We start from the raw sequence: 27,606 nt of genomic DNA, 5'->3' as shown, positions 1-27,606 counted from the left end.
ATTTCTTTTGTTGCAAACGAAAATAAAGTTATATCAAAATGTTGGTTGCCCTGTTATCATGAGTAGTTCCTTATTATCTACAGCAAGCACTATTGCTTCATGGCCTTGAAACTGATCAGCTGTTAATATAATTGGCTGTCAACATATCTCTCAGAGGTCATGATGTTTTGTTTCCAAGCATACACAAGAATGTATATCTAAAGCTATATAATTTATAATATAAATATACCAAAAATATATTATAATGTAAAGACAGGCCATACAGAAATGTTATACATATTTGAAGACAGTAATCTTAGATTCAGATTCGGTTACCTGGAAGTAAGTTTTTTTCTTTCTGAAATGAAATGTAAAATGATGCTTTCAAATAAGATGATGTGACTATAACAGAATTTATTTCTAGCAAATGTAGATTAGAGTTTACTAAGTGGTTTTTCTTACTTAGACTGGTGGCACAATTTAATATGACATTTTCAATCAGCGGAAAGCTTATATTTAAATATAAGTGCATTATCGCAATGTTGCATGCACAGTTTTTTGCCTGAGTATTTTGTCCCCTGGGTGTATTTCAACTACCTTTAAAATAATTTAACTTCTATAAATAAGTAGCTTCCATTTTTTGAACTCTAGAAATTTGAAGGAAGCTGCTGTATCATTTATCGGGGGACTCGTTTCTGAACTGAACTGCTTATGACTGATATGAATTCTGCTCTTTCTTGAAAACAGCTAAATTTATTTGTGTACAGTTCAAATATATGTAATTGCATGCCCAGACACGTATTTGCAAGAAACTAAAGATACCATTGTTTCAGGGATTTGTAAATTATTTTCAGAATTTCAGAATTTGAAAAGGGATAAGTGGAAGGAGAAAATGTTGGGCTGGTGCCAAGCGATAGCTCGTAATCCTCACAGATTCCCAAACAGCACAAGAACCCCCGAAGTCACAGGTGATGCTTCACATATCTCTGCCTTGGTGAGTGGAAGTTCTATTTCATGATGATGGCTTGTACAAAAAAAACCTAAATTGAAAATTCCTTGTGCCATCCCTTCTGTCCAAGCAATAGTCTTACAGCTTGTCCAATATCTGAATCTACTTTTACTTTATATTCTCCTTTGTGTTTTGTTCTGAATGCACTGCAGCGGTTTACATGTTCACATTCCTAACATTGCTATTTTTTGTTCATTTATTTTTGGTTTGCTTGTCTTTTAGGTGATGGCTGTTAAAGAATTTGGGGGAGGGGTGTTTTGTGATGTGCTTTCTTAAGTTTGTAAGCTAATATTTCCTCCTTTTGCCCCTTTCAGAATATTGGCAACATATATAGCTTTCTGTATATCTTTACAAGTCTTTTGTGCATGATGAGAGTAGGAGGGTCTTATTTAAAGGGACTATTTTGCTTGATTGTAAAGGTAGTTGTGGTATGAACAAGAAAATTGAATTTTACAAATAACTTGCATTTTTCACATTTCCTGCATGGTGTGAAGAGATTGACAACAAAACAATACCTGTAAGTTAAATTACATTTTAGTTTTAAATAAAATTTGTCAGAATGAGGCACATTTTTCCAGATTGACAGCTATTTGTTGAAAGAATATTGTTTTGAAACTTAATACTACACTCATAGAATATATGTCAAAATAAAAATGATTATCTAGCTAATCTATTTAGCTTGAAGATATTTTTAATTTTTTTCTTTTTGTTATTTTGCAATCTAATTTACTTGATGGATACTTCAAATTTCTTAGCAGTCGTTTATATGTAACCAAAAAAGATAGTAGTCCTTCAGTTCCATTTTAATATTTCTATGCAAGGTTTATTAGAATTTTCAGTACTAGGAATGGAACCAAATATCCTTGTATCATTATTATAAATTGCCAGAATTTCTATATTTATATGCCAACCTTAAAAAAAAAAAGACTTTTAGGTGAATTTATACTCTCATGTCTTGAAATTCTGAATTTCATATATGATTTGTCTTCTAATTTTCAAAAAAGATATTGTCTCCTAATGTTTTTTCAATGAAAATAAAAAATTAACCATAACAAAATGTTGATATTTCATTTTTGATTATTATGATTATCTCTCTTACGTAGTTGCAACTTATTTAACTGGATTTAAAATGAACTATTAAATCATCAGCACATTTTTTCCTCCAAAAGTATTTAAACTAAGTTAATGGAAGGATGAGGAATGCTAAGAATCTGCTAAGAATCTCTGTTCTGTTGTTGTGATCATCCATTTAATTGGATCTATTGGCTTAATGAGGATTTTGAAGAAAACTTAGAAGCATTTCTTGAAGTTGTATCCTGACTGTAATACTATACTATAATATACTATACTACTACTTAACTATTTCAAAAGAAATTTTCCAATCCTTACACATAATCATGTCATTTGATTACTTTTCTTTAAAATAAGGTATCTGTTGTTGTAGAAAAAAAATGTTGTGTATTTTAAGCTACATAGTAGGCTGATTATTTTGTAATATTTTACAGCATGGAGTATGCCTGAGGTGTATATCATTTAAGCATATTGGCTACTTACTTAGCATTTAAATCAAAAATATTACCAAATTCTTTTGGTAAAAATTCTTACCAAAATTGTGATGTTAAAATGATGGAGAACTGCTGCTTCAATATTATGTCAGCTTCATACTTCATTATTTTTACCTTCGGAAATATTTAACATTTTTAGTGTTTTACATGAGGCTGACATATTAAGTCATGCATTACTAAAGAGCTGTCAAGAAGAAACATTTGGAACACAAAAAAGGAAATAAAGGAACAGTCCTTCAGTCATGAAACATGGACCTGAAATGAAAAAAGAAGTGAATAATTGTTTAAAATTAGGTTTTTCAGCTAAGCTGAGATATAATGTAGGGAATGGAAGAAAACAAGGCAAGCTTTTTAAATGTATTCTAAATTCTTCTCCTTGTGAGAATATTTTTTTTAAATTTCATCAGAAAATTTAGCTGCAAACGTTTTGAATGATAGTTGGTCAGTCTACTTTTTTCAGAAGTTGAAAAGAGATTTTCCTACCCCCTCAGACAGTTCAGTTAAAGCTTGGGGACAGATGATTGTGCAAATGTGTATTCTTACTTCTAGTATCCTGAATACTGTAGAAAAAATAAGAGAAAATATATGAAAAACAGAAGTTATATCTCTAGTTATTTTTCTTTTCTTTTACATATTTATTTCCCTTTTTTTTTACCCATAGGGAATGTGTTCCTTATAATATCACTTTCCATTTTGTTTTCATTCTTCAGGCTTTTTGAAATACTAATTATGAAAAGAAGATATGCAAAAGAAAACAAGCTAACCCCCACTGTAGCCATGTAATAACTAAAATGGTGAAAGATGTTTGAAACAAAAAAGGAAAATGGAGAAAAAAGATTAATTTCCTCTTCTTTGTTACTTTTCACTTTATCTTGAGATAATTTCAAACATAGTGTAGAAAAAGTTTGTATAAACATCACTGCTATCTTCTATAGTGGTAGAAATTTTATCCAATCTCCACTCTTCCCTTTCTGGGGGAAGGTGATTTAGTTACAACTCTAAAGGTCCTGGTGGATATGTATTATCTAGACCAGTGTTTCTCAAACTTGGAAGCTTGAAGATGGGTGGACTTCAACTCCCAGAATCCCCCAGCCAGTGCTTTCTAATCTGAAACCTTTCGGGTTTCACATTGGACATAGAATTGAGTCTATGGAGAGGTATTACTTATACCTCTCAACCTCCGGTAGCATCTGGTTCTACTTGATCTCTCAACAACTTTTAATATTTTGATCAGGAATTTTTCTAGTCAATTGAGAGGTATAATGTTCTTGTGGTTTCCCTTTTTCCCTGTTGATGATACTAGGCTGGCAGGAATAGCTAACACCCTAGAAGATAGGCTCAAGATCTGATCTTGACAGACTTGAACACTGGGCCCTATCTAACAAAATGAAGTTCAATGTAGAGAAAAATAAAGTCTTACACTTAGGAAAGAAAAACCAAAAGTACACATATAGACTGGGTGAAACCAGGTTTAATAGCAGTAACTGTGAGAGGGATCTTGGAGTCTTAGTGGACCATCAGTTAAATATGAGCCAGTAGTGTGCGGCAGCAGCCAAAGAAGCCAATCAAGATCAAGTGGGATACTAATACCACTCTTTAAAGCCTTAATAAGACCACATCTAGAGTATGGCATCCAGTTTTGGTTGCCACACTATAAAAAAGATGTTGAGACTCTAAAAAAAGTGCAGTGGAGAGCAACCAGGATGATTAGGGGACTGGAGGCTAAAACATAGGATGAGTGGTTGCAGGAACTGGGCATGGCTAGTCTATTGAAGAGAAGGACCAGGGGAGACATGATAGCAGTGTTCCAATATTTGAGGGGCTGCCACAGAGAGGAAGGAGACAAACTATATTCCAAGGCACCTGAAGGCCAGGCAAGGAATAATGGATGGAAACTGATCAAGAAGAGATTCAACTTAGAAATAAGGATAAATTTTCTGACAGTGAGAACAATCAACCAATGGAACAGCTTGCCTTCGGGAGCTTCATCACTGGAGGCTTTCAAGAAAAGTTTGGACTGCCATTTGTCAGAAATTGTGTAGCGTCTCCTGCTTGGGTGGGAGGTTGGACTAGATCAGGGGTCTCCAACCTTGGCAATTGTAAGCCTGGAGGACTTCAACTCCCAGAATTCCCCAGCCAGCAAAACTGGCTGGGGAATTCTGGGAATTGAAGTCTGCCAGGCTTAAAGTTACCAAGGTTAGAGACCCTTGGCCTAGATGACCTACAAGGTCCCTTCCAACTCTGTTAATCTAATCTAATCTGTGATCAGGTCCATCTGCATTGGCAGACTTCGCAAACAACAACAAAAGTAGCAATAATACATGCAAACTAGTGAAAAGGTAAAGAACCTACATAACTCAAAAAGCACTGAAAACAGTAGTAGAACATTATTTCAGTGGCTCTTGAAAGGACATTGCCAAGAATTTTTTATATGCAGAGGGCATCTACTAATAACCAAGGGGGTGGCCATCTGACTGAGCTCCCCTTCCTAATATGAGATGGTGGGAAGAAGAAACAGCATCAATACTGGAAAACCAATCTGGGCAAATGCAAAGAATGTAAGTGTCCACAGGTGTGTCAGGCACAGCTAATAATCATGAACCTTCACACAATGATAATAAACTTCTACCTTCTTGCTAATAGAAAAGGCTGCTTCATAATTCAAATGCTTTGCACCTTCCTATTTCTTATTTCTATTATAGTGTCAAACCAATTTTACACTCAATGGCTAAACTGTTTTATGATATATGAACTGTAGAGCTCATAACTCTAAAATTTTATATTCCTAAAAGTACTAATCTATATTCCTATAGATTAGTAGATCTTTAGATCTTTCCCAATTATTTTGTTTTATAGAATAATTATGAAAGACAAGCATAGTGCTTACCTAAAAAGATTATTTTTTTTCTGAATAATTGGCATCAAAATGGGAGAATTGAGTAATTCTTCCATTTGTTTCATACATAGCATGTTTCTAGAATCTGAATTATAAGAACTGTATTATGTGGGTTTTTATAAAACAGGTTGTCAGAACAGACAGAACAGTCTTAATTAATTTGACACTTGAACTGCTTGATCTAAACTGGCAATTGCATTTTCACACTTCCATATTACATGTTAGATTTTTTTACTTATGAAATATAAAACAAGAGCCAAATTTTGATGCTATTTTATTACCCAAACTCCATTTATATATCAATTAGATCCCCACAAAATTCTGATTACATAATGGCAAAAATTCAGAAAATTTAAAAAGGGTTGAATCTTTTTTCACAGAACTGAACTTTCGTATCTAACATAGTTGAGAACTCATTGTTCAGAAAGAATGGCAAGTTGGTCAGAAAGTGAGTGAACTAGGACATTTTGAGTACAGAGGAAAAATAGTTTCCTTTTAAAATTATAGATTAGTTAAATTAGATCAGAACAAATCTGGGTGTAAATTTTTGCACTAGACTGAAGTAAATCCTGAATTAGTTTTCGATCACCATATTCTGCAGACCTTTTGTAATAGTCTGAAGATAAGAATAAAGTGTCACTTATAACTGACTTAAAGTAATCAACCTCCAGTTTTATTTAAATATTTAAAAAGTGCTTAACCAGCTCAAACTATCAGTATTGACTCTGCATGGAGCACTGGCTTTTCTTCTAATGGTATAGTTATACAAAACGACTAAATATAGACTGGACATTTTGGACAACTGCTTATTTCTAAGAAAGATGTTAGCCTCCATCTGCCTCAATACCCATATTCTCAGCTAAACTTGGTCAACCAACTCCCTTTTAATGTAGATTATTTACTGGACAAAATAATCTTCCTTTTAATGAATACACTACTTGTATTTCTAAACTGTTCCATTACAACGTTGATTGGCAAGTTTCAGAAAAGCTGGAAGATCTTTTTCCGCACCAAATTATAAGACTGATTATTCGGCAAGGCTGAAAATTTTTTCCCTTCCAAATCAGTCTAGGCAGAGCTGTGTAAATATTTAAAGAAACTAGAATAGCATAGTATAGAGTCAGACCAATGAAGATGGGGTTAGGGACAGGGAATCATATATAGTCCCAATCTTATCAAACAGCCCTTTCCCAATAATTGACAGAATAATTAGATAATCTGAGGACTTTTGAAGATTGATGTCTTCTCATGCCTAATGGTATTATTGATAATTTAATGTTTTGTTTTGTTTTACAAATAATCTATTTGTATTTTTAATGTGTGTTTTGGTTTTTATTGTTGCAAATTGCCAGGAATCTTTTTTTAATTTATTCATTTTGTCCTCTAACATCTTTCTTACAAGTTTTATCTTGTAATATTTGTCTGTAGTTTAATTATCTTCAAAACTCTTTTCCCCTTTTCCCACAAAACAAAAATACTGTATCTTCAGTCCCTCCATTGAAAGACATTTTGGGATAACATTTTTTACTTAGTCCCACTTCCATTCTTTATTTCTGCATTCACCTAATTATCTTGTTATCCTGAGATGGAGTAACTGATTTACACTAAATAATGCTTTCTCATCTCCAACACTACATAATATATTTCAAATATTTTATATCATTTGTAAAGTGATAAACTATTTGTCTGAAACAATAAAATATAAAAGCAATTAACTTTAAACTCCTTTCTTGTCACTGTGTTTTGTTTTCTTTTCACAATGAATCACTGCTGTGCTTTTAGGCTGTTTGTTCCTTCATTGCATGTTGTCCTTATTTATGCTTTTCCAGTAAGTCTATCCCTTGGTACTGTGCAGGAAAGAAGCTGCTATATCTCCAACAAATAGATGGCATTAAAGGGCAGCAACTACTAAAGTATATAACAATAATACTCTCTGAAAATGAAGCTCATTGGTGGGTCTTGGTCTACTAGCTTACAAGTCTAGAGTGATGATTTTGTCATAGAACTAAGAAGAAGAAAGATAGCCTGTACTTAAACATATTCTGAAATACAGTTTCTCTTTGCTTTTAAAACTAATTCATTTTCCCTCATTAACATCTTCAACTAATTTCTACTGAATACTAAGCATGTTTCTTCTTCAGAACTGTTAAGTGTAATTATCACAGATATTTTCTTGGTACCAGAGGAGAATAATGTTGTAGTTATTGATTGTCTTAGTTTTGATATTCTGCTATAAAGGGTGTAGGTCTTTTTGTTAGCATCTGCTTCCACTGATTTTTACATTTTTACTCCTTGCTTTTTACACTGTTACCCCTCAAGTCCCAGGCATTGTGTTAGAACTTGACTTTTATTACTCATTTAACAGAGATGAGAGAAAGCTGAATGTAATTTGCTACCTGAGAACAAAGGGTACCTGCCAACAGCCTTTGGGCAAAATGAACAATGTAATGCTTTCTGTCACTTCTTTTTAATTATTTGGGGATTTGGGGAAAAGTTAGATAAAAATTTCTGAGAACAAAGTAAAAAAAAACATTTAAGGAAGACTTTGAATTCATAGGTCATTTAAAATATTTAAAAACATTATTTATATTTAAAGACTTAATAAACAGAAGGGGACAGGGCTTTGTGAAAAACTGCTAGTGAAGTATTTATGATCTGCAGGAGAGACCTTTGAGGCTATTGCTAGTTACAGAAGACTGTCTATCATGAAAAAGTTAAATGATGCTCCCAAATTGTATAATATATGCAGAGACATATCTGCATACATACATACACACGGATAGCACTTGTAAGAACTAGTGAAAAAGGAGACAAAGTTCTAGAATGCATGCAAATTAACAAAATTTACATTATTAAATAAAGGCTTTTCTCAGGTCAACCCTTGAATCATTTTTATAGTTTATATGTCTATAATTATTTCTGAATAAAACATATATGATAGTGTTTCAACAGGAATGGCACTTGTCCAACCTCGTCTCTGCTGAAGGTTAAGCAGGGAGGGTAATTACTTCATCTAGTTTATATGTTTAATTTTTTTATGCAGTCCATCTAATTGATACGAGGACTCTAGACAGCTTACAATATAATAAAAAGTATAAAAGACAATACAAGGTATTTAAAATTAGGAGAGTTGAATAGAAAAGCTAAAAACCAAGATGATGGGTTATTTGAAATGGAAACTATTCGAGAAAGCCATGGCTCAGGTTAGTTTGGATAACTGAAAAGGTTTCTCACAAGGTAACAGTAAACCATTTATTAACAGTTGCAAATATATTGTATGGTTTAATGTGGACATTAAGAAATTAACAGCACTTTTATAAAATTAGATTCATCCATCCATCCATCTTCCTTCCTTCCTTCCTTCCTTTCTTTCTTTCTTTCTTTCTTTCTTTCTTTCTTTCTTTCTTTCTTTCTTTCTTTCTTTCTTTCTGATAGTAATCCTAGTAATAACTGTAATTGAAGGTAATGGAATTTTATGTGGAATTTGTGCCAGAAAGGCACAATTTATTTATATGTTTTATTTTTGAGGAGAAAGCACTTAATAATTATATTGATTGGAATGAACTTTTATATATATCCATATAAAATAGGTTTAATGACGTGACCTATTTGGGCCTTTACTAGGAATGAAAATATCCTCACTCATCTCATAATACTATTTCTTCTAACATTCATTATGATTTTTTGTTTTCAGCCAATAACATAACATTGTCTGCATTTAAAAATATATGTTTGTTTATTTTTATATTCCCAACTATATACATATAAAGCCATCACAGGCATTCTTTATACATTTCTTCATAAACACAGGAAACTATCAAGTGGATATACTGCATTCATTTTCTGCTTAGTGTTGAACTATTTGCAAAGCATTCCATTGATTCTCCTGTACACCCTACTTCTACTTTATACCACTCCTACCACATTCAGTAATTAATAATCATCTAAAATATCCCATATTTTAAAGCTTTTTATTTTATCATGTTTTCTCCAAATCAGCAAAAATAAAACCCTCCGTTCTCACATTCATGCATATCTCAGTTACACGTTGAACACCAAAAATATGCTCAACATGAAGCCAGACTGAAATTACCATATTTGTCACCTCTTCTATCATTTCGATCACATTTCTACCAAACATTTCCCAAGTACAATTAATAAACTAATAAACATATCACTACATTTCCCATACAGATCTATTGCTTTCCTTCTCCTTAGTTTCATCCTAAATGCTAAATTATTCATGTTTTTGTAATCTCTCCCTTAAACTATTGTAATATGCTCTAGTAGGGCTGTTCCTGAAGACCCTTCAGAAACTTCAACTGGTGCACAATGCTGACGGGTGGGTAGTAAATGGTACCAGATACACAACACATGTAACACCACTACTGCATGAACTGCATTGGTTACCGCTTTGTTTCCATGTGCAAAGGTGCTGATTGTTACCTTTAAAGCTGTAAATGGCTGGGGACCGGGGGTATTTGAAGGATCACCTTTCTCCAAGAGTCTCTACCCATCCAACTAGATTGAGCAGAATGGGCATCCTGAAGATCCTATCAGCAAAAGAGTTTCGGCTATTGGGACTAAAAGATGAGCTTTTTCTGAAGTGGTCCCTGTTCTATGGAACATTCTTCCTTTGGAGATTAGAAACTCTGACCCCCTTAACCCTGTTAGCCTTTCATAAGGACCTAAATGCCTGGCTATGATCCTGTGCCTAGGTGCTGAATGTGTTAAAAGGCCCGTTTCCTGGCTCTGTTGCTAACTGGACAAAAATCTTGGCTGCTTTGTATAATTAATTTGGATGTTTCTGTTATTTTTATTGGATTACAATGTTTTAGAATTTTAATTATATTTCTTTTAATTGTAAGATACCAAGTGTCATCGATTGAGATGGATGGCTATAGAAATCAGATAGATAGATAGATAGATAGATAGATAGATAGATAGATAGATAGATAGATGGATGGATGGATGGATGGATGGATGGATGGATGGATGGATGGATGGATGGATGGATGATAGATACAGGGGTGGGCTTCAAAAATCTCAGCAACTGGTTTGCTGCCCTGTTGCTGGGTGGGCGTGACCATGCATCCTGCATCATGGTGGGAGGGACATTTTTCACCCTCCCCAGGCTCTGGACCTTTTCCTGCCCGCTCTGTAGAGACTGCGTTTCTTACTTGCTTCTTTTGACTACATTCTTTGCAATCTTTTCTCTTTGCATACAATGTATTCCTTTGATCCATTTTAAGCAGCGGTCTTTATCACACAAACATTTTTTTCTCATTCACAACCTCTTTAACCTCATCATTTTTCTGTAGATCCTATCTTTTATTTTCCATTGGCAAAACACTTCTCTGAGAAGCTTCTCTGCTTTCCCAACCTCTTTTTTTTAAAAACTGGGGAAGTAAATTTGCACGCTGATAAAGAGGATAGTAAGTGTTACATAGACTTTGCCTCTATGTAAATTAATCACATTGGAAAGCAAAGGTACTGGTTGGAATTTGTTCATTGTCATCTGTTCTTAATATATCCAAATAATGAGATTTGTTTCTCTGGGTGTTCATTTCAGATCATTTGTTGAGTTTTGACACATCCACTTTCCAGTAATCTATCTTTAAAAGGATGTTTTCATACAGAACGTGAACTATTTCTTCCTACAGTTGTCTTTTTTATACTATATCCTTTCCTCTCTTCTTCATTCTGACATTACTACATTCAGAACTTCTCATTATTCATTCATTTCTCTCTCATGTAAAACAATTAAATCATTCATAGTTTTCAAATCATTTATATATATATTCATAGATTTATGTTTAAACCACATATTGAATAACAATAACAGAGTTGGGAGGGACCTTCAAGGTTTTCTAGTTCAATCCACTGCTCAAGCAGAAGACCCTATACGGGGGGTCCCAACCTGTGGGCTACAATCCACTATCGGGCCATGGCCTATTTGCAATTGGGCTATGTGAGTGGTCGGTCGGCGCGCATGCAGTCCCACTTGCACAAGCAGTGGGCGCATACAACCACTGCTCATACAAGTGAAGCTGTAAGTGCACCTGCCCCTCACACAAAAGCTTCCCCTCTTCCCCTCTCTCCCCAAGATCGGGTGTTCTTTGGTCTTCAGCTTCTTTTATTTCATCTATTCTACCTTGCTTGAATCTCATCTTAACATGCTGATCTTATTTTCCAGCCTGATCTTCCATATTGATAGTGCACTGCTTGGTTTTTTTCCCTTCTTTGTTGATTTTGCATCCCAGGTATTGCAGCCATGCTGTATATTAGCTGTTTCTTGCAATGAGCTGATGCTTATATTTGATATCACAGTATTGGTATTTGACATATTTTGATATAAAATTGTTGTGGCTAAAGTGTTCCTAATAACAGAATTTATTCCCTTTATTATTAATATAAGAACTTACTGTTCAAGGTCCAATTGAAATCAGCTAGATCATTCTACTTGCTCTTTTCATATTACGGTGTTTTTAAGTGTGTCTACCTGGCTTATGGCTTTTGCCTCATTGAAATTCATAAAACCTGGAGGTTAAAGAACTATCTTTGACTTGATATCAGGGTGGATAAAAATCAATGATTTTTTTTTAAAAAAAAAATCAGATTTTTTTGATTTAAATCGGATTTTTTTGATTTTTATCAAATTTATTTTAATAAAAATCTTTTGGGGTAAAATCTATAGTAAGATAGTTTTCTATTTAAGATACATAAATTAGTTTATTCAGCATGAAATGGAGCTTAGTTATGTAGCACGAGGCTGTATATTCTGCAACACTGAGACTATCGGTGAGTCAACAGTGGGTCAAAGGAGTAGCAGAGATGATAGTTGCTCTTTAAAAATTATGATTTAAATCGAGTTGATTTAAATCAAGCCTCTTTACTAGTGATTTAAATCATGATTTAAATTGTGATTTAAATCAACTCGATTTAAATCAAATCCACCCTGCTTGATATTTTTGTGAACAAATGAATATCAAGAAATATTATGTGCTGATAGCTTTGGGTCTGATAGATATAACTGTGGATATGCTATTTTTGTTTTCCTCTATAAATGATATTTCACTTCTACAGTCAATATTTTTCACCAATGCTTAATTAAGACTTTGATATTTTTTATGTTGAAATAATCTTTACTTAATCCATAGAAATTTTGGTAGAACTAAGAAAGTTTTTGGAATTCAGAATGTCCTTTGATTCTGTAAAGTTTAAAGTTTCCCTGAGACAAGAAAATTGGATAAAGTATATTTTGGAGAGAAGTATGGAAAAAAGTAACGTTGTAAAATAGAAAAGTGTGTAGATTTAAAGTGTGTCAGGGTTAATGACAAGACTAAGATGACAGCCTTAAGAGTGGATCAAGTTGACAATCTTATTACCAATATAGAGTTGGGTCTTTTCTTGTTTATACAAATACAAATATTTATTCATGACTATTAATACTTTTTTAACTGCTATATAATCTTTTATTAATCTATTTTTGTGGCTCTCAGTTTGGTTAGGAACTCAGTGGTCACTGTTTTAGGATATTTAATAAAGAAACTGTTTGGGATCTCTATTACTTTGGTTCATATTATAGAGGGTTGCTATTTCCCCCCACACAACAGAACAGATGGGATTGTTGCTTTTCTACTGCTCTCATTGTTGCTTGCCTGTAATACTGGATTGTTGGGCTGGTGGCTGAGACCAGGGATTTCAGTTTCCCACCTGTCCCTGTTGAGTCTGAGCAACTTAGGAATTTGTGGCAAATACATAAATCATGGACTTATCCCAGGTGTTTGGGTCTTGATACAAATTGGAGGTTGCACATTAGACCTGTTTGTGCAACTGCCATGAGACAGTATAGAACTGTCTCATGGCAGTTGAAATGTGATTTTGAAGGATATAAATAGTTGCTTAAATGATTTTCTGATTGCTTTTCCACCTACTATTGCCACTCTTGTTAATTTGACCCATATTAGACAATTGCTGGACTTGGTTGGGTTTAGAGAGAGTTTGGGGTTTTCCCTGAGATCAGGTGAACAATTCTGCTGAAATCCGCCGAATCCTGAAATGGGTGTACTATACAGTCCTCTCTAAGTGGTTTACAGAATCAGCATACTGCCCCCAACAATCTGGGTCCTCATTTAACTGACCTCAGAAGGATGGAAGGTTGAGTCAACCTTGAGCCTGGTGAGATTCAAACTGCCAAATTGCGGGCAGTCAGCAGGCAGCAGAGGTAGTCTGGAATACTGCATTTTAACCACTGTGCCACCAGAGCTCAAGCATAAATAGATTCACACTACTAGAATACATGCTTGCTTTGCTCATATGGTCTCCAATCAAGTGAGAAGAAATTAGAAAATTCTGATCATAGGGAAACTGTATCACTGGTATATGACACTGGACAAATAGTCAACAACGTATAAGGGAATTTCAAATATTTGTTGGAAATATAACTAAATTGAGGGTATTTTTTTTCATCTTTGGTGGACATTCAAGGAATCAATATGTATTTTGATACAAAAGGTTTTAAAAGTATAAATATACAATTGAAACCATAAACATTTATTTTGGGTATAACTGATAAACAAATGGAAGCTTCTTGTGGAACTTTCCTTTTATATATAATAACAGCAGCAAGACTTTTATATGCACAAAGGTTGAAAGATGCACAAATACTACAGTAGAATAATGGATGGTGAAGCTGATGGAACTGTCAAAATTGATAGCCTTGATTAAAGAAAAGACTTTAAAGTTTCTATTTGGAAAACACTTGGAATTTTTGCAAGAAAAAGAATTGAAATGTTGATTTTCATATCTGATTAGAATTACATGGGAATATAGAAATAATGTGATGATGATGATGTTACCCATTCAGTCATGTCCAGATTTTAGCGATTCTATGGGCCAGGTGTCTATATCTTCCAATCTTGCACTATTTCGTTGATTTTTTCCTATGCTCAGGCTGGTGTCACCGATGATATCCTACCATACTTTGATGGTTCTTTGTTGGCCTGGTTTTTTTTTACTGCTGACTCTTTCAAACATGATTGCTTTCTCCAGGAATTCCCCTGCATGGCAAGAAATAATGTAATCAAATGTTAACTTTAGAGTAAAAGTTTTGTGTATGTTTCTTATTGATATCTGAAGCAAAAAAAAAGTCAGAAATCATTCTTTTTCTATTTTCTTTATTTTTTATTCCTTTTTGTACTTCTATTTCCTTTCTTTATTTTTTCTTCTTCTGTCTGTTTATCTTTTAATTTTGTGTTTTTGAAAATCAGTAAGGTTAAAAAAGGATTTACTAATACATAACAATATATATTACTGGGATTATAGTTTATCTATTAGAAAGATTTTAATTTAATTATATTCCCTTGACTGCAAAGATTGAGATTATCAAGAAGAATCAAACTACAATGATATACTATTACATTTTCTGTGATAGTGTCCTAATCTTTCATTTAATGACATTTCAAGCTGTAGCCATCTTGTTATTAAAGCTAATCTCACAATGAATTGCTAATCATTGAAGTTTTAAGTCATTCTTTACATTTATTCCAACTGTACAGAAGGAATAACCTTGGATTTAGTAGTTATATTGGTAGAGTCTGTAACCTGGTTGCCATGGAGATCAGCATGCAGTTTGCTTATGTGACTCATTTGCTGAAATAGCTCTGTAAATGCAGCATCTTAATGGAAAGTCAGGTCAATGTTTGATCATAATAAATAGTTTTCACAAACCATGAATGGGGAAGAGAAGCTTTATTTGCATTTACCCTTCATCATACACTTTAGATGATAGAGACTGGAGGGGAGAGTGAGTGATGATGATACTGTACACAAATACATATAATGTGTCAATTCTTGAATAGTTTTTAAATTTGCCTAAGTTATTTTTAAAAATATTTATGGCAGGTAGGCAGCTTCTCAACCAATGGAAAAATGTTCCAAATAGAGAATGTTACCAATGCCAGAAAATTCCTAGAAGCGTGGCACTCATCAGTCATTAACAGGCACTAAGGCAAACAATATTCACTTACCATTCAAAAGAGACAATCAACAAGGCAAAAAGGGAACAAAAAGACCTAAACGCCTCCTCACCAGTAATCCAAATGAGTAGAGATTAGCACCAAGATTAATTTTAGAATAACAATCAAAAAGCAAACCATGCCCCAATCAACGAACTTCCAAACAAGCTAACAGTAAAAAGTCCAACCAAAGAACCACCAAGGTCAGTCCCACTAACCTAGGACAAGCCATTAGAATACATATTGAGAGCAAATCCCACTCTACTAGCACTGATGATGTTACTTAGTTTGGTAATGAAACATCTGCAAGGAAACCACTAAACTCAGAGAACACCAAGGATCCCACAGCTTGTTCTGTCCCCATACCACACATGCACCCCCACAGACGGTCCGGAGTTAATAAGCCACATGACAAAACTCTTTGAAGATAAAGCTGGCAGCAACCCAGTGGCTAGCTGCCAATTCAGACTTTACTCACACAAAACAAAGATTAGACTGCAAGCATTCCGATAAAACAGGCAGAGTTTCAACAATACAAGGATTTATTTATTTATTTATTTATTTATTTATTTTTCATATTTGTATACCGCCCTACTCCCGAAGGACTCAGGGCGGTGAACAGCCATAATAAATACAAATACATATAGAAGTTAAAAACTATTAAGAAACAGATTAAGTAATTTAGGCTCAAAGATTAAAAACATCCAAATTTATCTAAAGAGGTTTAAACCCCAATTTAAAAGCCAGTTTAAAAGCCAATTAAAAAGGGAGAGTTAGGCCAGACAGCTTGTTGGAATAGAAATGTTTTCAGGGCACGGCGGAATATGCGTAAATCTAGGATGTTTCGTAACTCCGGGGGAAGCCCGTTCCAGATGGTAGGTGCCCCCACAGAAAAGGCTCTCCCCCTGGGGGCTGTCAGTCGACATTGTTTGGCCGACGGCACCCTGAGGAGTCCCTCTCTATGGGAGCGAACTGGTCGGTGAGAGGCTATTGGTGGCAGGAGGCGGTCTCGTAAGTACCCTGGTCCTGAGCCATGGAGCGCTCTAAAGATAGTAACCAAAACCTTGAAGCGCACCCGGAAGACCACTGGGAGCCAGTGCAGCTCGCGCAGGAGGGGGGTTACATGAGAGCGCCACATTGCTCCCATTACCACCCGCGCGGCCGCATTCTGGACCAGTTGGAGCCTTCGGGTGCTTCTCAAGGGGAGCCCCATGTAGAGAGCATTACAATAATCCAGGCGTGAGGTGACAAGGGCGTGAGTGACCGTGCGTAACGAGTCCCGATCCAGAAAGGGATGCAACTGGCGAATCAGGCGAACCTGATAAAAAGTCCTCCTGGCTACGGCCGTCATATGCTCTTCAAAAGACAGCCGTGAGTCCAGAAGGATGCCCAAGTTGCGAACCCCATCTGTGGGGGCCAACGACTCGCCCCCAATAGTCAGAGATGGCGCCAACTGACTATATCGGGATGACGGAAACCACAGCCACTTGGTCTTGGATGGGTTGAGTCTGAGTTTGTTCCTCCCCATCCAGATCCGTACGGCCTCCAGGCACCGGGACATCACCTCGAGGGCATCATTGGGGTGGTCTGGGGTGGAGATGTACAGCTGGGTGTCATCAGCGTACTGATGGTACTTCACCCCAAAACCACGGATGATCTCACCCAGCGGCTTCACATAAATGTTGAATAGAAGGGGCGAGAGGACCGATCCTTGTGGCACCACACATATAAGGGGCCTCGGGGTCGACCTCTGCCCCCCTGTCAACACAGACTGCGACCGGTCAGAGAGAAAGGAGGAGAACCACTGTAGAACAGTGCCCCCCACCCCCAACCCTTCCAACCGGTGCAGCATGATATCATGATCGATGGTATCAAAAGCCGCTGAGAGGTCTAGTAGGACCAGGACAGAGGAGCAACCCCTGTCCCGAGCCCTCCAGAGATCATCCACCAATGCGACCAATGCTGTCTCTGTGCTGTACCCGGGCCTGAATCCCGACTGGAACGGATCTAAATTAATCCAAATGCAGTCCGATAAAGCAGGCAAAGTCCAGTAACGCAGAGATTATGGATTATTTCCAGTTTTTGCTTGTCACAAACTGAACCGGCCACCACACCCACATTTATACCCTGTGGGGTGTGGTCCAGTGACTCAGCTAATCTCTGGCACGCCTTCCCCTCTGCTGCACATGCTTCTCCCTGCGCCTTTGCCGAGGGTCCAGCCAGAACTTATCTTCTTCGTCGCTGTCCACCTGTGGCTTCAGGGACGTGTTTGGCTCTGAGCCTATCGTTTGGCCTTCGGTATCCTCTGGAGGTATTGCCAGAGAGGAGGGTCCTGGAGAGGGAGGCCTTGCCAACTCCTCTCCCTCACTCTCAGAGTCTGCATCTGTCGATAACCCAGGCTCAGGCAACGGAGCCACAACACAGCTTAACCCTGAGCTTCAAATATTATCTTCTAAAGAAAGATATACTATAGAAGATAAGTCGCTTCTGATTTTCTTCACTATAAGAACAATCACATGGAGGCATATTTATTTATTTATTTATTTATTTATTTATTCATTCATTCATTCATTCATTCAATCAATTTATATGCCGCCCCTGTCCGAAGACCCAGGGCGGCTCACAATACACTCAAAAAATCACTATAAAAACACTTAAAAATTAAAAACATTAAAAATATTAAAACCCATTCACACCATTCATGGCCGGATCTCGTCAGATCATAAAGTGAGATCAACGGTCCCAGCCCTGCCAGAAAAGCCAGTTCTTCACCCCTTTTCGGAAGGCCAATAGGGTGGGGATGGTCCGGACCTCAGGAGATAACTGGTTCCAGAGAGCTGGGGCAGCCACAGAGAAGGCCCTCCCCCGTGGGCCCGCCAGCCGGCATTATTTAGCTGACGGGAACTGGGGGAGACCAACTCTGTGGGATCTTACCGGTCGCTGGGAGCTATGAAGTAGAAGGCGGTCTCGAAGATAACCTGGCCCTGAGCCATGTAGGGCTTTAAAGGTAATAACCAACACCTTTGTGACCGGAAACTAATAGGGAGCCAGTGCAGCTCACGGAGAATTGGTGTAATGTGAGTGTACCTAGGTGCACCCACGTCAGCTCGCGCGGCTGCGTTCTGGACCAACTGTAGTCTCCGAACACTTTTCAAGGGTAGCCCCATGTAGAGCGCGTGGCAATAATCTAACCGTGAGGTGACAAGGGCATGAGTGACTGTGAGGAGAGCCTCCTGATCCAAGTAGGTTGCAATTGGTGCACCAGGCGAACCTGTGCAAAGGCCCCCCTAGCCACAGCTGTCAGATGTTGCTCTAATCTTAGTTGTGAGTCTAGGAGGACACCCAAATTGCGAGCCCGTTCTGAGGGGGACAATTTCCCCCTCACATATGGAGGCATGGCCATCAAAATTATGACTCAGTCTCTGTATCTGATCAACTGTATCAACCCATTTCTGACCCATTCCGCAGCCTTGGAGAAACGGCATTCATGGTAAGACCAAGGCCCTTTTAACCTGTATCAAGTCACTTATTGAGTTCTGTATAAATGAAATAAATAAATAATTTTCAAGCTTTTTTATATATTCACCAAGCATAATAAAATAACGCTTCTTATTTGTCACCTTTTCAATAAAAAATATAAGGTATATTTTACTTAATTTTTCTGGTGTAATTTACCAACAGTACATCTTTTTATAATTTTTTTCTTAAGATAATATAACATAATATAAATTTCAATTCTTTCAACAACAGCTTGCCTTCAGAAGTTGTAGGTGCTTCATCACTGGATGTTTTTAAGAAAAGACTGGACAACCACCTATCTGAAATGTAGAGGGTTTCCTGCTTGAGCTGGTGTTTGAACTAGAAGACCTTCAAGGTCCCTTCCAGCTCTATTCTGATTGATAATTTTTCCGCTATTCATTCAAAACAGACTGTGATTAATACATATATGTATTAATACATATACTAATGTATTTATTAATGCATATATTAATATATGTAATGGGACATGGTGGCTCAGTGGCTAAGACGCTGAGCTTGTTGATTGAAAGATGAGCTGGGTGAGCTCCCGTTACTTGTCCCAGCTTCTGCTTACCTAGCAGTTTGAAAGCATGTAAAAAATGCAAGTAGAAAAATAGGGACCACCTTTGGTGGTAAGGTAACAGCGTTCTGTGCACCTTTGGCATTTAGTCATGCCATCCACATGACCACAGAGACATCTTCGGACAGTGCTGGTTCTTTGGCTTTGAAGCGGAGATGAGCACCGCCCCCTAGAGTCGGGAACGACTAGCACATATTTGCAAGGGGAAACTTTACCTTTAATATATACATTGTTTGACTCAACAATTTAAGATATGCTGATGATACAGTTCTCTTCGCCAGTAAGCATGAAGACCTTCAGCTCTTCATCAACAGTCTCAGAAATATCGGAAAAATATGATTGAAGCTTAACACCTCAAAAACCAAGATCATGGTCGTCAGCAAACAACCCATTAATTTACCACTGATAAATTTGGAAGGAATACCACTAGAAAAAGTTGAAAGGATCACGTACCTCAGTTCTAATTTACATGAAAGCTGGGACATGACCACTGAAGTAAAGACAAGGATAGAGAAAGCTCGAACAGCATTCTTCAAAATGAAAAAGGTCTTCTGCAGTCACGACATAAGCCTAAGACTGAAAAGCAGGCTTGTCAGATGTTACATCTTTTCTATTCTCCTTGTGGAGTAGAGAGTTGGTCTCTAACTGAAAGCCACTTGAAGAGACTAAAAGCATTTGGATTTACAGACGGCTGTTACATATTAGTTGGGTTGACAAAATCAGAAATGAGGAGGGGATAAACTGCCTGGGAAAGCCAAGGGAAATCCTCAAAACCATTAAAAAGCGAAAGTTAGAATATTTTGGACATGTGATGTGATACCCAGAAAAATACGGCATACTTCACTTCACATACACACACCAAGGAAAGATTGAAGGCAAACGAGGTCCAGGCAGAAGAAGAACATCATGGCATCAAAACCTAAGGGACTAGTTTGGACAAAACTCAGCAGCACTTTTTTGTGTGGCTTCTGATAAAAATAGGATCACCAACATAATCACTGACTTCCGATGACAGATGTGGCACAAGAAGAAGATGTGACAATAAAGTTTTTCTTATTTGTGTATTATAAACACAACATTTTTAACACAGTTTATCATAAATTCATCTGTTCTTCTGTTTCAAATGTCAATAAAGTTTATTCATTACATGTTCATCATCTGTACACAATTCCATTTCAAATATATCATCTTGTAACACCTTATATTTAACTTGTGTCCTTTCCTCTTGCAATAGATATATAAATTTGTCTTTTGTTTAAATGGTGTACTAGTTGGCAAATCAGGTTTGTCTGAAAAAAGGTCATAATTCTAGGCAGAACATTCATCTTTTTCATAGAAATTCTCCCCAATGACAATTGCAGTTTCTCCCATTTTAACATGTCCATTTATGTTTTCTATCTTAAAATAATAGTGATATCCAAATATTTCACTGTTTTCCAGGGGTGGGTTCTACTTACCTTTAATACCAGTTCGCAACAGGAAAACTAGACTTTTTCTTGAAGACGTTTCACATCTCATCCAACAAGCTTCTTCAATTCTGATTGAATGGTGGGGAATGGAAGAATTTATATTCCTTCTTCTGGTTGTTAGCATTCTTTCTGAGAGTTGTTGAGGCCACTTGGAGGTTTATTTGTGCCCTCAGGGTCACCTGAATAGTGCAAATGGGTGTGGAACCTTTTTGGAACTGCTGAAAGGACTGCATTGTAAACAGGAGAGAGGTGGTGTCATATCCCTCCTCCTCTGTTGAGGCAGGGCTGTTCAATTTTAATGTAGATGGCCTCTTTGAGAAATGAGACATCTTCAAGGAAAAACAAAGCTAACTGGCAGAGCCAGGTCTTTAAGCTCTTACGGAAGGTCAGGAGGGTTGGTACAACCTCACATCGGTATCAAATATGGGGACATTTGAGATATAACTTATTTAAAACATGATGGAGACATACAAGGACATGGATGCTTTTTGTTTATTATGCCTACTGTATTTATTTTTATTAAAAATAAGGAAATCAATTAAATAAAATTTATGTACATTTGTCTGAAAGGAAGTCCAATAGAACTCAGTAGACTAGAAATACTGAGAAATAGAAATACCAAAGCTTTTTACCTCAGTAACTGCTAGGAACATATTCCGGTTTTTCATTACTAAAAGGAATAATAGTCATATGAGTGCTAGCAAAAACATTAGCAATAGCAATAGCACTTAGACATATACCGCTTCACAGTACTTTACAGCCCTCTCTAAGTGGTTTACAGAGTCAGCATCTTGCCCCCAACAATCTGGGTCCTCATTTTACCGACCTCTGAAGGATGGAAGGCTGAATCAACCATGAGCCAGTGAGACTAGAACTGCCAAACTGCAGCCAGCCTGCAGTCAGCAGAAGTAGCCTGCAGTACTGCATTCTAACCACTGCACCACCACAGCTCAATAAATTAAATTAAATTAAAATGTTGATTCAGAATTGCATATACATAAGATGGCCAGGACGGTGATTTCCCCCCTTCTTTTTAGAACAAATGTTCCTTCTAAGTCAATAGAAACATTTGTGCCAGAGGTCAGTTCCAAAGCTTGTTGGAATAGATATGTAATCATAGAATGTATGGCACTTTTACCCATCTAACTTGTTCATTTTAAAAACTAAGTCTCACCATCCTCTGCCATTAAACAGACAAGCAAATTAAATTTAAAATCTGGACAAAATCTGGACAAACACAGTATATACCCAGCAAAAAAAGGATAAAACAGATTTGATTATACCAATTTACATAACATTCTAGAATTTTCCATACTTTACTATATGACTGGTGGCATGTCCCAATGAAGATTCGTTTCATATGTATAAATAATTACAGTGCAGATTGCAAAAAGCTAAATATGAATATTTAGATGTCAGACTTTTAAAAACTGTTACAAACAGTAATGCTTCACTATTTTGAAATTTGGAAGAATTTATTGCCAAATCTTTAAGCCAGACAGAAAGAAGCCAAATAGATACAGATGGCATTGGAAAGATCTAGTATGAAATCAGCGCATATTACAAAAGAGATACTGCTTTTTAAAAATATGTGCAATAGATACATTAGGTCACTACAAAAGCAAAAAGTTCCTTGTCTTGTTTCTTATGACACCAACCACTTTTGCTGCCAACTGCTCCTCTTCCCATTTGTTATAAATGAAATCAGTCTTCACATTTGGCTGGCTTTCTATGGAACTATTGGTTATTAGAATATAAAAGTGTATTCATGCTAAAGTAGTCAGACTAACTGCCAATGTTATGTCTTTCCATGGATATTTCTCTTTTGAACTTTCTTTTTACAATGCTAGCTTTCATAGAGTTTTCTTCTCCATGCTTTTCTGAAATGAATATGGTTCTTTGATACTTCCAGAATTTGAAAGTAGGGATACAGGAGATGCTAATCAGTAAGAATAGAAATAATTAAAGAAAAGAATGGTAAATTACGTTCTACAGATATTTTGTTAACAGGTGACAAGCATACAATTATTTATTTGTTTGGTGTATGGCATATCATACATGGACTTGCAATATACATTAACATTTCACCTAGATTAATAAAACACAATAAAATATAAACGTGAAAAAGATCTCTATTCAAATACCAATGTGTAAGCCATCTAACCATGAAAATGCAACATAGTTTATCTATATTAAAAAATCATATACTGCACTGGTATATGCCATCAGCTTGCAGTCAGTCACAATGTGATCTACAATTTGACATGGGACCCCTGCAGTCACACTGAGGGGAAGATACTATGTCCCATTTATATACTGAGTCCTGGCAGATGCCTTGTGAGGTGAGAATTTTATTCAGGATTGTCCATTGCTGACGTGATAGTTCAAAGCCTGGCACCATTTTTGTGGGGTCATTCTATGTCTGGCTAGTTAGTGACTCATTTGGCTTTCCATTGGGAATCGATGATAAAATTGTTGAGCAGATGTTGTACAGGTGCCAGTGAGGGTTTCCTGTTTTTGAGTCTTCCAACTAATAAATCAGGAAGGTCGGCATGCACCAGTAGGAGTGAGTTGTTCATAATTTTTCTGTATTCTCTCACTAGTACATCTTGCCTTCATAAAGCTGGTGGAGCTATATGGCCCAGGACAGGAAACCAGCAAGTCGGAGTGCTTATAATCCTCATGATTTTGTTGAGTCTGGCATGTAGCTTTTAGTATGACACCTGTTAAGCCATACAGGGGAACAGTTTTTTTCTGTGGAGTAGACTATCCCTAGTGCTGATGACCTCAGGGTGGCAGCTGAAGCTTCCCATTTAATTCCGCATAATTTCTGGAGTATGTTGGAGTATGTTGTTTCTAGTATTGAATACTGCCGTATTCTCTAGATGTATCTTATAGAAGAGACTCTGGACCATTGGTACTCCAAGGTACTTTGGATGGGGGTTATAGAGGAGTAATTTTTTGTTTAACTAGATCTTCAGGACTTCATATAGTTTGTTGTTAAGGTGGAAACACATAGTTACTCTTTTGCTAAGAGTAAGCCTCCAGTCAGTGAAAAATTTCTCCAAGACCTTAAGATCTTTGGACAGGAAGATGTCTGCCACCTCCACGTGTTTTCCTTGTACTGCTATAGCCAAATCATCAGTGTGTCCAAATTTGTGTCTCCTTGTTGCCGGCATATCTGATACGTAAATTGAATAATGTAGGTACCTTTACAGAGCCTTGTGAGAGGCCATTGTTTAATCTTCTTACCTTACTTATGTTTTCCCCCATGATTAACTGGAAGGACCAATGACTCAGCATGTTATTAATTAGTTGACAAAGATTTTTGCAGGGAATAATATGGCACAGTTTACACAACAGTCTTTCTTAACTGCGTTGTATGCCACAGTTACAGCTACGAACATGGCCATTGTTTTTAGGTCTTGATGGAATCCTGCTTCAATATAGCCTGTTGGCCTTGGCACCTGATCTACAGAGTTTTGTTTTTGTCAGAAGCCGGCTTTTCTATGGGCATATGCTCATTTATTATGGGAGCAATCCTGTTTATAATTAAACTTTCCAGGAATTTGTGGCAGGAGTTCAAAAGGACGATTCGGCGGTAGCTTTCAATTCTATCTAGTGGTTTGCCAGGTTTTAGAAGTCACATTATTTTAGCTTCTTTGAATTCTGGTGGGAGGCAGAACCTATTTAATGAAGAATGTCACATAGAAATCTTAAACTTTATTCTTTATTTAAATAAAGAAGTTGCAAAAAGTTCTTTTCAGCTTGAACAGAACAGAACTCATTTGTAGATTCTCTCTTTTCTCAGTTTGCTTTTCTAAATGATGTCATTCAACCAAGTGGAGTTTAAGATTGTGCTTCTCCAATTATGTATGAATAAAAAGATCTAAAATGTATGTATGCAGAAGAATTGGGCAAGACAAGGTTTCCTTTAATGCTAAACATGTATGCTCAGTTTAAATCTACATATTTAATTAATCATCTTTACTTTTTCAAATGCTTTTGGCCATTAATCAAGTACTTGGCTAGTCTTTCTACAGTGTTGATTGAATATTCATTAATACATATGATCTGGTTGATTTCAGTTTGATTTATTCTAATTTCTCTTTTCAGTTAGAGAATGTAAACACTAATAGGATTTCTGATGGTGCAGTGGTTAGAATTCAGTATTGCAGGCTATCTTTGTCCACAGCCTGGAGTCAAATCCTGATAGGCTCAAGGTTGATTGAGCTTTCCATCTCTCTGAGGTCAATAAAATGAAGACCCAGATTGCTGGAGCCAATATACTGAATAAAATGAAGACCCAGATTGCTGGAGCCAATATACTGTCACTGTGTATATTGAAACACACTATGAAACGGTATATAAGTGCTATGCTATTGCTATTACGTTGCAGATCATAGATAAACATTTCACCCATCGGTACAGCAGTCAATAAGGCATAAAATACATGAGGAAGAAATACCGTATTTTCTGGCGTATAAGACGACTTTTTAACACATGAAAATCTTCTCAAAAGTTGGGGGTCGTCTTATACGCCGGGTGTCGTTCTCCTGTAACCAGGCAGACCAGCCCAAAAGGCTCTGACGAGCCTTAAATGGCTCTGGCGATCCAAGCTCTGGCGATCCCAGCTGAGTTGCCTGCTAATCAGGCAATGCAGCTGGGATCGCCAGAGCCATGTAAAAGAAAAAAAACTTTTTTCTTTTACATGGCTCTGGAGATCCAAGCTCTGACGATCCCAGCTGCGTTGCCTGCTAATCAGGCAACGCAGCTGGGATCGCCAGAGCCATGTAAAAGGAAAAAAGTTTTCCCCCTCCAGCTTGCTTACCTTAGCTGCTAGTCGCAACGCTTGCCTTGCTTCGCTTGCCTGAATCCATTCCATCAGCAAGCCAATCAAGCAGGCAGGGAGTTGTGGACTTCAACTCCCAGAAATCCTCAGCCAGCAAAACAAAGTTGGCTGAGGAATTCTGGGAGTTGAAGTCTACAAGTCTTAAAGTTGCCAAGGTTGGAGACCCCTGTTCTGTTGGGCAAGTTTTTTTCCCCTTTAGGAGCTTTAAAAAAAATAGTTAATTGGAGTTTTTTTAGTTGTTCTTTTTTAGACCTAGCCATTTAAAGTTTAGGAAGTTTTAAATTTAGTTTTCATATAAAAATAAAAATAAAATAAAATAATATTTGTGCAGCTTTCTGAGATTTAGTGTTTCTGTAGTGTTTCACTCTAACTACACAAATACACAAAATTTCACAAAGCTGTATGTGGAATTTTGTGTGTGTAAAGTGTGAAAGTTGTTTTTTTGGGCTTTTTGTGGCTGTGTGAGGTTCCTGCTTGTTGCAGGGGCCATTTTGGGTCTAGCACAGCTGCTTTTACATTGTGGGTGAGCCAGTTGATGTTTTTTAATTTTTATTTGATGTGCGTTGGAAGAGAGGTAGTCTTATACGGCGAGTATAGCCCAAACCCTATATTTTAATAGGAAAAGTCGGGGGTCGTCTTATACGCCCAGTCGAAAATACGATATTTTGTTTATTCTTTTCTGTATTGTATTCTGCGATATAATGTTAAATGGAACTGAATCAAAATTGAAAAGAGGGAAGTTGAGCAATTTTTTTCAAAATGTTGAGTCTAAGTTGTAGGCAAAAAAATCATAAGTCAAATATAAGTGTGTGTGTGGTATATGTAGAATATGTGTGTAAATTATTGCTTAATTTACACATATAACACGCTGTAAATAGTTACCTATGGCTGCTATAGCTGGAAAAAAATACTAAAATGTATTTTACTACTTTTGCATTTTTTGTATTCCATGGTCCTTTGAACAGGCTTTTTGTTCTAACAATCGAAACGCACTTACTTACAAACTTCGTTTAAGACATAAATAGCTATCACATCCTTTTTTTTCTGAGCAGTGTTCATTTCTGGTATATTTCCTTTAAGCATATACAGAATATTGCGTTAAGCAATGTGATGCCTTATGCTACTATATTAAACAAATATAGATTTCTGTGTTTTCTTACAAAGTATCAGAAACATTGTTTTGTAAATAACATCCTGTTTTCTTTCAGGTGGTGCTATACTATACTATGCTATACTGACTTTATCTTCCACAGAGGTCTGTTTTATCTCCTATGTAGTTTAACACTGATGTGAAATTATTGGGGAAGGTCATTCAGGACTTTGGAATAGAAATCTATCAGTATACAGATTACATCCGGCTCTACTGCTTTCTATCTTCTATGTCTAAGAAAGCAATCAATACATTTGACCATTCCCTAATCTCACTTTTGATGTTCAAGAAACTAATTAAGCCCTAGGTTTTGCAAGGAACATTTTGGAACTGAGAAATTTTATATTGCATTAGGTTTTGATTTTATATAATTTTAATATGTATTTTATTACAGTTTGTATTAATAATGTTTTTATGTTGATGATCCAGTAAACCCCTTAGATTAAATTGAATGAAGTGGCATAAAAATATCTGTAATAAATCAAGAACAAATTAATATAATCATTGTTTTTTCTGTAGGCAACTAATACTGAAAGCAAGATTCCTTTCCCTTTTCAATTGCTATATA

At 36.5% G+C, this 27,606-nt stretch overlaps 1 protein-coding gene across 3 annotated transcripts in view; it reads left to right on the top strand.

Annotated features, from left to right (window-relative positions):
- MARCHF1 (membrane associated ring-CH-type finger 1) overlaps positions 1-27,606 on the top strand; it is a 135,967-nt gene that overhangs the window by 35,484 nt on the left and 72,877 nt on the right. For all 3 annotated transcript variants that reach the window (XM_087874893.1, XM_087874891.1, XM_087874892.1), the window contains one exon: positions 834-973. In XM_087874893.1, coding sequence (XP_087731019.1) covers positions 872-973 — 102 coding nt within the window. In that variant the 5' untranslated portion in view covers positions 834-871. The remainder of the gene's footprint in view (positions 1-833; positions 974-27,606) is intronic.

Source organism: Pantherophis guttatus, chromosome 8 (assembly GCF_059756535.1).
Source record: "Pantherophis guttatus breed Tessera chromosome 8, ASM5975653v1, whole genome shotgun sequence".
NCBI lineage: Eukaryota > Metazoa > Chordata > Lepidosauria > Squamata > Colubridae > Pantherophis > Pantherophis guttatus.
The sequence above is the reverse complement of the archived record's forward strand: the minus strand, read 5'-3'. Positions and strand labels throughout refer to the sequence as shown.